We start from the raw sequence: 13,162 nt of genomic DNA, 5'->3' as shown, positions 1-13,162 counted from the left end.
AAATACTCTCACTAAGTAGCACTAATTCAAGCTTTCGGCTGCGAGCTCTCTCTGAGCAGATCGCTCCCGCAGCTGCAGCACATGCTCTGCTGGATGCTCGAGATGAGCGAGTTAAGGCTACGGGACCCCCTCATTTAAGATCAGACACGAGGCATACAGAGAACTCTAACAGCTTAACATCTACATACATCCACATCACCTAAGATCATTAATCTAAAGCTCTAAAAAGTCAGGACGTGTGCCGTCCTGTTACGCACAGTCTCTCGAATCCCCTCTCGAATTACTCAAAATTCTCCCAAATGCAATGCTCAAGTTTTTACACTGTTCGCGCACACAAGTTGCGACATAGTCACTTAAATTTCAGTACTCACTCAGAAGCAGAGCAACAGGCAAGAAGAGCAAGCACGCAGAGTTCATCAGAGATGTCATGCTGACCCCACAGTTCGTCCTCCGACCTCACAAGTTTCAAGTTTGCACCGGAAATTCCAAAGTTTTACTTTGTTTTATCTTTTAGTTTTTCAAAGAAAAGAAGAGTCCCGATGTCGCTCCCCCGCTGCCGGTCAAAGTGTTCTCCTCCCGTCCTCGTTGCAGCTCTGTACTCCAGCGAGCATCCACGGCGCGCTCATCCGCTGCGCTGAAGGGGAGGGCGCGTCCGTGTAAAAGAGGGGGAGGAGGAGGAAGGTCTACAGCAGAGTCCCCGATGAGGTGCAAGGATGCTCTGAATTATCAGCACAAGGCGTTTAAAATGACCAAGGAACCACTACCAACTTCTTTCTATACACTTTACTTCAGTGGTTTCCAACATAGGGGGCTGGAGCTCTCTAGGAGGCCAGGAGACAAATGTGAAGGGCCAAGATTAGTGAAGGAGGGAAAGAAAGTTTAAATTCCTGGTTTGGTGTGTTTCTTTAGACAGATTATCTGCTTAAAAGTTCTTTAAATTGAAAGAAAAAAGAAGTGTCACTGCAATATTAAAGCCAGTGATCAGTAATCTGAAAAACGTCCCAGCAATCGATGTGATATATTATTATTATTAGACAGCTGTAGGTTGGTTCCCAGCCAAAGGGGGGTTGTATCCTCAGAAGCTGAGGAACTGTGAGATGATTAATGATTTCCAACTCTTTACTTTGTAAAGTAATGCACAATTTTGTCTTCATGAGGCTCGTGATTTAACAGAACAATCTAGTAAGGGAAGGATGTTTGTTCTAGTGCAGAGGTGGGCAACTCCAGGCCTCGAGGGCCGGTGTCCTGCAGGTTTTAGATCTCACCCTGGGTCAACACACCTGAATCAAATGATTAGTTCATTGCCAGGCCTCTGGAGAACTACTGAATCAGCTGTGTTGGATCAAGGACACATCTAAAACCTGCAGGACACCGTCCCTCGAGGCCTGGAGTTGCCCACCCCTGTTCTAGCGGTACAGCAAAAACTCATGGAAAACGGTCACATGTTTTTGTAAAGGTTTATGAGCCAAAACCCATGAAGTCTTTTATCCCAGGTTCTTTTTTTTTTCCTACTAAACTTTCACATTAAAGTGACAAAAAACTGAAACATTCTCATTTAAAATCCCCCAACAGTAATTTAATGGTTGCTGCTAACTTTTGTTGGAGGTCCATCACTATATATCTGCTATAGGAAGTAGCCTGACCTTCCCACAGACACACCAAGACACCTGAATTTGAACACGTTTTGTTTTTTTTATTCCAAAATGTTTGGGGTAAAACAAACCGTAAAAGATACAACATAATTAACCAAGCAGAGGGAAATGAACACAATGGAAAGAGAAAAAAAAAAAATCCACATGAACTTCTGTTCTGTTTCTCATGCAGAGCTCCCAGTGAACTGCTAAGTAGTCAAAATTCTTTCTTCTTCAAACACTGAAATGAGAGTTCAAATGTCCGTACTGATCACCTGCCTCCGGACAAATGTTTGCAAAGAAAACATACAGCTTCTCCTCCGCTGTGGTGCCTGAGCCTTCCCACATATTTCAGTGACATAAATGATTGTAAAACTTAGATGGATCAGGGGTGTGTGTGTGTGTGTGTGTGTGTGTGTGTGTGTGTGTGTGTGTGTGTGTGTGTGTGTGTGTGTGTGTGTGTGCGCGCGCAAGTTATCATCCAAAACAGGTAAATTACAGTAAGGCACTTTGCTAGTCAAACCCAACAGATTCTGAACAAACACTTGAAATGAACTGAACTTTTATTTTACAATCAGCAATTCAGTGCAGCCACCCAGTCATGAAACAATGAGGTGTGTGAATGGGATCTACACAAAATATTATACACTTTGAACTCAGTGTAAATGTGAACAAATGGTGCGCTTACAATCTAAAGGCGGGCTTTTCATTGATACTGAAAGAGCAGGAATGACTTCTGGATTCAAAGCCTAAATTTCAAGCAGGATGGATGTCCAAGTGCTGCCTCCTAGAGCCTAAGAGAAGTCACTGCACATTGAGTTTACAAGCAATATTTGCAATTGCCAGGTAAAACAACAGGATCTGTAACATTTAATGTTTACCAAGGTTCCTTTTTTTTCCAATTATTAAGCTACTTTGACAAGTTTTAACGCAAGTATACCGGTACATGGCTTACAAATACTAAATGTTTATATAAAAAAGGGAAGAAAAAAAACATGGGGAGAAGTCTGTGGACAGAGCTGTACATGTGGACGGCTGCCGGCTTCAATATTGAGCTCCAAACATTTCAGGTTTTGAAGGGGAATTCTTTACAGCCTGGAAGACCTCTGCAAACATTTCTTACACTCAATGTATCCTTCAGAAAATCCTCTTTAGAGTGATTTCTAAAACCAAAGCAGATGAAAAAGTCATGAGCAAATTGCATTATTGTCTATCAAAAAGGTTTATAGTGTTGATTCTCTTCAAAGATCTAGTCTGGCAAGGGCCAAACAAATAGGAGACCTATTTCTTAATAGGTTGGAGACCTATTAAGAAACAGCTCATAGGAAATATGCCACCAACGAAGAAAAAGAAAATTGGCTTTGGGTGGTACATATTCTTTTGGTTGCCAGGATTAGCTTCAAAAAGAAAAAAAGAAAAGAAAGAAAAAGCAAAGAAAAACTGAACTAAGGGAGGATAATCCTACGACTACCAAATTCCAGGCTTTAGCAGAAGGATGCTGGTCTGTGTGGAAGAAAGTAACAATGTGTACAAGCCTGCTGTTTGCTCTTAAGGCCAAAATAGAAGGCGACATTTTGAGGCAAAGCATGTTTTCTTTCTGTTGCTCAGAAGTAGCCCCCTGCATCAAAACTTGTTCAGCATCCCAAAACATGCCTGGCAGGTAGCTTAGAGGAAACAGCACAACAAAAGGAACAGCCCCGTCTGGCCTCACATGGACCACTCGGCTGGACATTCTTCAAGTCTTATGCACGTCTGGATGATGTAAAATCAAACTGTGTCAGGTTGTTTGTATGTTTTTTTCTCATTCTTGTTTTTTCAGTTGTTGTTAAGGGGGATGAAAGAATCTCAGCGCTCTCTTGCTGTCATGGCTGAGACAGTCTTGATGGAAGAGACGACCACCAGGTCTCTTGGGTCAATAAAGCAGCTGTAACAAAGGTCTGGATGTAGCTACAGTGAACTTAAGAGTCTCTGAACATAAATCAACAGTAAGCTTTCACCCCAGACCATTATTGTCTTGAAGAAAACAACAAAAAGAAAAAAGAACCAAAAAACTGAGAAACTAAAAACTGTCCATTTCTTGACTTGACACTTCACTGGTGCAGAAAAGGGGGAAGGAGGAGAAATGAAACAAGGAGAGACGCATCCTGATCAGGATCCAAGAAACTGGAGAAGCTGTCCTTGGTGCTTTCTCCTCTGAAACACTACCAGGGGGGGAAACAACAACAAAAAAACGGTGGACATATGATCGGTATCAAGAGGAAAACCACTCTTTGGCAGCAGCCTTTAAACCGACAACTAGTGGTTGACGAGTCCCTGTAGCATCATCATCAGGCGCCGCGCCCTCTTGCTGAGCGGGCTGTGGGGGTCCTGCTGCAGGAAGGCAAAGAGCTTTGGTCTGACCTGGGCCAGCACGGACGACATGTGGTCTCTGGTCAGGGGGTCGCTGTGGTCCAGATTCATTACCGCATCCTCCAGGTAGCTAAAAAGGAGGGAAAGAGAAAGAGGTCAGATAACAATGAACACCTACAGAGGCAATGGCAGGCTCAAGGAAAAGAAAGCGTTTGTGGTCATTTGGTGGAAAAAAAATTGGAAAATTTAAAGGTTTGCATATACAACCTGAAACTTCATTCCATCAGCAGTAAGTTATTAACATATAAAAGCACCAGAAGGACAATTTGCACAAATGACAATTTTGGGGCTTTTGAGTAGGGATGCCAAAATCATTTAACATTGAGGGCCACATACAGCCAACCTTGATGTTAAGTGGGCCAGACAAGTGAAAATGCATTTTCTGACAATGTAAAACATGTTTAACTGCACATTTAATCCCTGAGATAGCTTAATATAAGACAAAGTAGTACAATTTAAATGGCACATCTGAGTATTTTTCTACATGATTAATGTGTAAAATTACAGAGGGTTCTGGTAGCTCACAACCCAGATTGTCCCATATTTATAAAACAGTTTTTGTTGATTATTGTTGTTTTTAAAACTGAAATTTCTATAGTAGACACTAAAGTAATGACAGTAAAACTTTTCTGTCATTTAATTGTCATCTATTACTTATTTATTTTGGTGTAGTATGCATGGCCGTGAGAGAGGTCTTTAGTAGCACGAAAAGCTACAAAACGTGTAAAAACAAAAAAAATACTATTAAAAGTAAAAACAAATGTATGCCCTCTTCCACATTTTGTAAAGCTGTCCAGTGGGCCAGATTGGAGTCTTTAATGGGCCAATTCTGGCCCCCGGGCCTTATGTCTGACACCCCTGCTTCAGAAGGAGAGCAAGCCGAGTTCTCATTTTGCTTTCAAAGTTTGAATGTCAAGCCTGTGAACATTGTGCTTTCATCAAACTGCCCAGCAGAAATCAGCATCACCTGCCTCCTGTCCTCTCGCTCGGGATGCACTACACTTAACTCCTGAATTAATTGTAAGAGTCAGACATCTGGTGGTGAGAGTGTCCAGCTGTACAGTGGAAATGACCATTCATCACAGTGTCCGGAGTGCTACCTGATCCCAGTCTAACATTAGAGCTGTTCCCATGTCGCCAGTTGGTCTCCTGCCAGAGCCCCACAACACACACTGCAGGTCTATCAAATCCCCCTCAGCACTGCCAGCACACTGTTTAAAGGGGCTTTTAATGTCACTGCACATATCAGCACAGATACCGTATGTCTCTCTGAAAGTTAATGTCTTGCCGAAGTTAATTTGGCTGTAACTGCATTTTGTCAAACACCTCAAAACCACATATTTAATTGTTTTTCCACGCTGCCTCAATTGTTCTCGTATTCATTTGTGCAACAGTGTGTACTTCACAGCTAGCTAATGATGCAGCTAAGAGCACAGATTTTGTGCATAATGACACCCTCTGTAGTCCCAACAATCCTAGCTGTGCTTTGGGAATCTTTTATGAGCTTCTTCTGAAATACTTCTAATCACAAGTCCTGAAAACGAAGCCTGAAGACAGCTCTGTGGTATCTTTACCCGGATGTGAACTACAATTTACTCCACATATACTGTGTACTTAACAGTCTGATTTATTTTTGCTCATGAGTGAAAGCTTTCCTTCATAATTAAAGTTAGCCAGCAGTTAACACCAGAAACAATGGTGTTAACTGCTTATAATCTATTTTTTTTTTTAAATTTAAAATAAAACTCAGAGCTATGATTTTCTCAGTCTTAATAAGGTTTCTATAGTGCACTCTTCTCTGCTGATGGCACACAAAGGTCCACATTAGCAGCTGTAGTGTAAACTGAGAAACAAACAGATGATGTGGACACAGCACGATGCTGTAAAGGGACTCAGAGACAAAGAGGTTTTCAGGGAGAAATGGGTATGAGAGGACAAGCTCTTCTCAGAAGAGAGGGGCACAGTGAGAGTGCTTTCTGATGTCGGGCTATCCATGAATATTCTAAATGATAAAAATCACAAAGGGAACAAAAAATCAGCTATTTGACTGTAAAAACTATAATTCAGTTGCGAGGAGGGGAAAAAAGCAGCACTACTGGGTCCTGTCTTGCTCTGAGCTGCACCAAAAGCTGAGTTTCTACCAAAAAAAAAAAAAAAAAGTTGCCAGGGGCATTGAAAGAGGATAATCCACCTCTGATACTTTATGCTGTGTGGCACAGTGGGGAAAGCTGCGTCTCTCTCACTGCTTCAGACAAGATACAATACCACGTGTACAGGGAGAGAGCTGAAGGATTTATCCTACTAAATTTGCAGAATATACAGATATCATGTGAAAAAGTGCAAGTAAAGTCTGTTAAGTCTTAATAGAATATAATGGAATATAATATATATTCTATTCTTAACCTAATTGATTCACTAACTTTGTGATGTGCAAGTATCCAAACCTTTGCCTATAGAAGCAGTTGCAGAATGAGCTTTTTGGTCATATCTGCCTTTCATCTTCTTATATGACAAACTGAAACAAGAAAAATCAAAAAGAGGACCAAAAAAAAAAAAAAAAAAGTACAAAACTGAACTACATGGGGGGGGGGGGGGGGGGGGGGGGGGGGGGGGATACAAGGACGCAGCAAGAACAGAACAATAGAGTGCATCCAAAAACTGCGATGCTATTCATGGGATCATCGGCGTTCCCAGGATAGCCATGCAGCAGGGCTACAGACGGAGCCGGGTGATGGGGTCAGCACTTTAGCACCGTTTAGCACGTGGGAGATGGGGAGTAATGAACATACAAAACAGATTAGATGGGCAGCAAAAGTTTAGACAAAGACAAGCTTTATTACTGACTGAGGGGAGCATAAGAGCCGGCGTGTGTGGGAGAGAAGACATCGCATGCAATTCAAAAGTTATAATTAAGACGTTATGTGATGACATAAACCTGCACAGTTCACGGGTTTTTGATTAAAATCTATGACGTTTTCCAAAATTACAAGTTATGCCTGCTGTATCACAGGACAGGTCTTACATCAAACTACAATGGTGTGAGACAATAATGAAATTATGATATCCTGCAATGAAGAGTAAGAGTGCTCAAACTGTGCATTGTCTTTAAAGTGGAGACAGTGCATGGATTTTTAGTATTCAAACATCACAGGATTTTTTATTCACTTTTATTTAGTGAATGTCTCCTTTTAGTTAAACTTCATGCTACTTAATGGTTATTCAGAATTTAGACTTAGCATTCCAAAACTGGAGCTACCTCCACACAGCAAGGCCAAGTAATGTTTGGGAGTTATGATAAAAATGTGCATTTAATGTAGTGTGTATATCCCATGCTATTAAAAATGTGTCTGTTGTTATTGAGGTTTATATCAATAAGTAAGCTGGATAAATTTTATAACTGATAACTTAAAAAGAAGGGGTAGGATTAAATAAGTGTTTCCTTGTTCTCACTCCTTTTGGATACGTAAACTAAATCAGATTCAGTGGAGCACTGTAGTGTATTTTGCTTTATTTTTATATGCTTTACTATTTTTTCCTAAATGACTATGTATATTATGTACTTGATCAAAATAAATAGGAAAACAAAGATTTTTTAAAGTTTTTCAGCACTACAGATGTTGGAAAAATGCAAGAATAATAAAGCTATATTTAAAGTGGTCAAAGGAGCTTGCAAAGAAAAGTGTCTGGACTTCTTTAAATTACTTGAAGACGTTTCACCTCTCATCCGAGAAGCTTCTTCAGTTCTAAGGTCAAATGGTGGAGAGTCCCAGATATAAACCTAGTGGGAGTAACCCCCCACAGAGGGACAAAAGGACCCCCTGATGATCCTCTAATCGCCTGAGCCAAGGTGTGAAACTGGGTGTGGGTCCCAATCAGCCAGAGTTTCGGGTGAGTTCATTGTGAAACCTGGCCCCACCTTATCATGCGAATTCCTGAGATCAGATGGCCCAGGATGTGAGTGGGCGTTAAGGCGTCTGGGGAGGCATCTCAAAACTGGATTATAGATGGCAGAGAGTTGGTGTCGTAAACCACCGCCTCTGTTCAAAGATGGTCGCTCACAGTGGACATAGATGGCTTCTTTCACTCCTCTTTCAAACCATCTGTCCCTCTCTGTCCAAAATGTGAACATTGGCATCCTTGAAAGAGTGTCCTTTATCCTTAAGATGCAGATGGACTGCTGTGTTGTGCCATGCGCTTGTGAAGTGGCTGTTTGGTCTCTCCAATGTAGAGGTCTGGGCATTCCTTGATGTACTGTATCGCATACACCACATTGTTAAGTCTGTGTTTTGGCATTTTGTCTTTCGGGTGAACCAATTTTTGTCTGAGCGTGTTGCTGGGTCTGAAATACACTGGGATGTCATGCTTGGAGAAAACTCTCCTGAGTTTTTCTGATACACCGGCTACATAGGGGATGACAATGTTGTTGCGTCTGTCCTTCTTATCCTCCCTCGCTGGTGTCTGGTCTTCTTTTCTGTGCCTCTTTGCTGACTTTAAGAACGCCCATTTAGGATAGCCGCACGTTTTGAGTGCTTCCTTTACATGTGTATGTTCCTTCTTTTTTCCTTCAGGCTTAGAGAGAACATGTTCTGCCCGGTGGTGTAGGGTCCTGATTACCCCAAGTTTGTGTTCCAGAGGGTGATGGGAGTCAAAGAGGAGGTACTGGTCCGTGTGTGTGAGCTTCCGGTAAACTTCAATGTTGATCGACTACAAGAAGACAGCTCCTTGGAGGACAGGACCAACTTCACACCCAATCAGATTTGCACACTGTTAGACCTCTGCCTCACCACTACATATTTCAAATACAACGAGGGTTTCTACAGACAAAAACATGGCTGTGCCATGGGCTCCCCCGTGTCACCTATTGTAGCCAACCTTTACATGGAGGAAGTGGAAAGAAAGGCTCTTGGCTTTTTCAAAGGAAGAGTACCCAGCCACTGGTACAGATATGTGGACGACACCTGGGTCAAAATCAAGACACAAGAAGTGGAATCCTTCACTGCGCACATTAACGCTGTGGATAAAAACATCAAGTTCACCAGGGAAGACACAAAGGACAACTGTTTGCCTTTCCTGGACTGCGCCATGCACATTGAAGAGAACGGCAAACTCAACATCGAAGTTTACCGGAAGCTCACACACACGGCCCAGTACCTCCTCTTTGACTCCCACCACCCTCTGGAACACAAACTTGGAGTAATTAGGACCCTACACCACCGGGCAGAGCTTGTTCCCTCTAAGCCTGAAGGAAAAAAGAAGGAACACACACATGTAAAGGAAGCACTTAAAACGTGCGGCTATCCTAAATGGGCGTTCTTAAAGTCAGCAAAGAGGCACAGAAAAGAAGACCAGACACCAGCGAGGGAGGATAAGAAGGACAGACGCAACAACATTGTCATCCCCTATGTAGCCGGTGTATCAGAAAAACTCAGGAGAGTTTTCTCCAAGCATGACATCCCGGTGCATTTCAGACCAAGCAACACGCTCAGACAAAAACTGGTTCACCCGAAAGACAAAACGCCAAAACACAGACTTAACAATGTGGTGTATGCGGTACAGTGCAGCAAGGAATGCCCAGACCTCTACATTGGAGAGACCAAACAGCCACTTCACAAGCGCATGGCACAACACAGCAGTCCATCTGCATCTTAAGGATAAAGGACACTCTTTCGAGGATGCCAATGTTCACATTTTGGACAGAGAGGACAGATGGTTTGAAAGAGGAGTGAAAGAAGCCATCTATGTCCACTGTGAGCGACCATCTTTGAACAGAGGCGGTGGTTTACGACACCAACTCTCTGCCATCTATAATCCAGTTTTGAGATGCCTCCCCAGACGCCTTAACGCCCACTCACATCCTGGGCCATCTGATCTCAGGAATTCGCATGATAAGGTGGGGCCAGGTTTCACAATGAACTCACCCGAAACTCTGGCTGATTGGGACCCACACCCAGTTTCACACCTTGGCTCAGGCGATTAGAGGATCATCAGGGGGTCCTTTTGTCCCTCTGTGGGGGGTTACTCCCACTAGGTTTATATCTGGGACTCTCCACCATTTGACCTTAGAACTGAAGAAGCTTCTCGGATGAGAGGCGAAACGTCTTCAAGTAATTTAAAGAAGTCCAGACGCCTTTCTTTGCAAGCTCCTTTGACTACGATGACCTGGATGACTGAGAACCTTCACAGACATATATTTAAAGTGCAAATAATAGCACAACATTCCTGAGAATTTATGAATCATATTTAGTCGTCTTTATGTTTAGGAACGAGTGGACTTGAGAACAAGGCTCAGTGCTTCTGATAGAGGTAGCAAACCCAAGGTTAACCTTCAGCTTGAGTTTCCTTCGTCATCATTTTTCAATTACTGGAGGGTAGCTTCACATTAGACGCCTAAATCTAATAAAAATAAACCGGAAGGCACACCTAAAAGTTATATAAGATGCTAGATTTGACATTTTACCTTGCTGATCTGGCCTGAGGTCTTCTTTTTTTCCCCTTTTCTTTTAAGTTTCAGTGATGTCAAAGAGAATTCATGTGGCTAGGTCAGGGGTGGGCAATTCCAGGCCTCGAGGGCCGGTGTCCTGCAGGGTTTTAGATCTCACCTTGGGTCAACACACCTGAATCACATGATTAGTTCATTACCAGGACTCTGGAGAACTTCAGGACATGTTGAGGAGCTAATTTAGCCATTTAAATCAGCTGTGTTGGTTCAAGGACACATCTAAAACCTGCAGTGACACCGGCCCACGAGGCCTGGAGTTGCCCACCCCTGGGCTAGATGCTGCACAGATTCTTTTTGATGGAGAGATCATTAGTCCAGAAGTTCAACAACTGGTTGAAACTTACATTTGTCCCATTTTTACTTCTGCTTTTCATAACCGGAGACAAAGTGCTTCCTTATTCATCTTATGTTACTGTTAATTACAAATAAACATTTATGAATCTGGAAAAAATACAGCCTTGATCAGTTGCCAGTTACATAAAGCTAAATTTTCTGACTGACAATACACAAATCTCTCTGCTACTGAAGCATCTGCCTCCTTCAGAGATACTGTAGTCATGCTGAGCCTGGTCCTGTGTACTGTAGCATGCAGCCCTGAGCACTGCTGAGTTTACCTATTCTTAGGCTGAAAGTGATTACCCTGATATTCCTAATAACCCAGAATAAATAAAGACTCTTAACATGTATTGTGATTGCCAGTTCAGAAAAACAAGAGCAACTAGTGGAAAAAAGTTTGGTATAATACCACCTGCTGTACTTTATATGATCCACCAACCTGTCTGCCCAGAAACAACAGGCCAATGGGGATGCCACAACATCTACCCAGAGACCTTTGTGTTACACCTGAAACTGAAATGTTAAGGTCTGTTCTGAGCAAGCATGAAAGCAAATCATTTTTTTCAGTGTAGTTTTATTCACTTCCAATTTTTTGTTTAATGGTTCAGCCTTTGTTCAGTCATTATGACATTAGTCTAATCCCAAACCCAAACACAGAGAAGACTCACATCCACTAAAATCTGTGAACGGTCATATCTCACTGAACAACTACAGTGTAAGCCCAACTGTGTCTACCGTCTTCTGGCTTTCTGTGTCTGTTTACATATTACATGCAAATTAATGAAAAAGGATGTGTTCTCTTTGACTCCAGAAAAAAAAAGAAAGAAAGAAAAGCCTACTGTAAATCTGTACCTAGCTGCCAAAAATGACAACCTTTGTTTACTCACCTGATTTTGAGCTCAGAGCGAGTTGTGAGGTTGGAAGAAAGCTGCTGGATGAGAGAAAGCAGCACGGGCTGGCTTAGAGGGCAGGGGTGTTGTCCGAACACCTGCTGAGAGTCGATGGTCTCACACACATACAAGACCAAATTCAGATCAGTCGCTGACAGAGCCTGTAGAGTAAACCAAGACGGGGGGTTACCAATTTAACCACTTATATAAATATTTGCACCTGAATTTAAGTTTAAGTATCTCTTTCCATACAATAAGCCTCTTAAGGAAAGGTGCACTCCATCAACAAGCAAGTTATTAATGCAGCATTTCAGTGTCAGTCCCATCCTGACTTTGAAAGCTGGATTGAGAATAGGTAACAATGGGCCGATCAATTCAATTCTATGTCGTCTGTGAAGGTTCTCAATCATCCAGGTCATCGTCGTCTGCGTCTGGACTTCTTTAAGTTTCAGTTCTACGTCATTTTCCGTTTCCAAAACATGAGATCCTCAAAAGTTGTGAGCAAGAGATCTAACATAATATGAAGGAAGCCAACAATCAAGGCTGAGCAGTTTGGAGGTACTTTGCATCAGCTACACCAAATGAGATGGCATGACCAAGCTCAGACAAAGCTTTCCATGCTAAAATTTAATATTAATTCCAACCACAAAACTACTAGATGTGTTTATAACACAAAATCTTTTAAACATTGCAGAAAATTAGTAATTTTAACTAGCATGTAAGCTTAGACGGGGTAGTTTTTCAGCTTAAAAGTAGAGGGGAAACGTGTTTTACCACAATTCAAAGCATTTTCACATACAAAGTCACTTAGGAGTAAATACAAGCATAATGAATGCCTGCAGCACAACTAATGCACTGGTGGGGTTTGCAAGTGGGACTGTGGAGTAGTTGCAGGATAATGGCTTTCTCGGCCCTGGTGGACATACATGCATATGAGAGTTATAGTGAGTTGTTGCCTGCATTAATTAGTAGTTGGAAAACACAGCTCAGCTGCAGAGGAAGCTGCAGTGCAACCTTTAAGCCTGGTTACATCAGTGTGTGCGTGTTACCTGCTGGAAAGCCTGATTGAGTTGGCCCTGCTGGAGGAGCTGCAGGATGTTCGTCTGCTGTGTCTGGTAGTCTAAATGTGCTGTGGGAACTGGTGTGCCGGCCGCCGACCTCATTGCCTGCATGATGCTGGAGGTGACCACTGCCTGCTGCTCCTTCATCGCTAGGCTCACCTCACCTTTGACAATCCGCTGCACATGGCTAAGAATAGACTCCTGCAAGCTGAGCAGGGAAAAGAAGGACAGTTATCCTCCAAGTTGCATGAATCTTAAACAAATACGCTGCAGTCTATTTTTGCGCTTTGGGGAAAATCCTTGCCCTTAACCTACAAGATATTGGCTTAAAAACTG

The 13,162-nt window shown here is 42.4% G+C and overlaps 2 protein-coding genes across 2 annotated transcripts in view; both read right to left on the bottom strand.

The window, feature by feature from the left end:
* Positions 1-616, bottom strand: part of nrn1la (neuritin 1-like a) — a 101,686-nt gene extending 101,070 nt beyond the window's left edge. The window contains exon 1 of the mRNA XM_085414685.1: positions 372-616. Coding sequence (XP_085270811.1) covers positions 372-429 — 58 coding nt within the window. The 5' untranslated portion in view covers positions 430-616. The remainder of the gene's footprint in view (positions 1-371) is intronic.
* A 1,056-nt stretch (positions 617-1,672) lies between these two features.
* Positions 1,673-13,162, bottom strand: part of edc4 (enhancer of mRNA decapping 4) — a 29,905-nt gene continuing 18,415 nt past the window's right edge. Inside the window, exons 28-30 of the mRNA XM_085414683.1 lie at positions 12,815-13,034; positions 11,763-11,926; positions 1,673-4,110 (exon numbers count right to left, since the gene is read on the bottom strand). Of these exons, the coding sequence (XP_085270809.1) occupies positions 3,927-4,110; positions 11,763-11,926; positions 12,815-13,034 (568 nt within the window). The 3' untranslated portion in view covers positions 1,673-3,926. The remainder of the gene's footprint in view (positions 4,111-11,762; positions 11,927-12,814; positions 13,035-13,162) is intronic.

This window comes from Rhamphochromis longiceps, linkage group LG7 (assembly GCF_057381845.1).
Source record: "Rhamphochromis longiceps isolate RC_006_pf linkage group LG7, R_longiceps_female_GT1.1, whole genome shotgun sequence".
Classification (NCBI taxonomy): Eukaryota; Metazoa; Chordata; class Actinopteri; order Cichliformes; family Cichlidae; genus Rhamphochromis; species Rhamphochromis longiceps.
The sequence above is the reverse complement of the archived record's forward strand: the minus strand, read 5'-3'. Positions and strand labels throughout refer to the sequence as shown.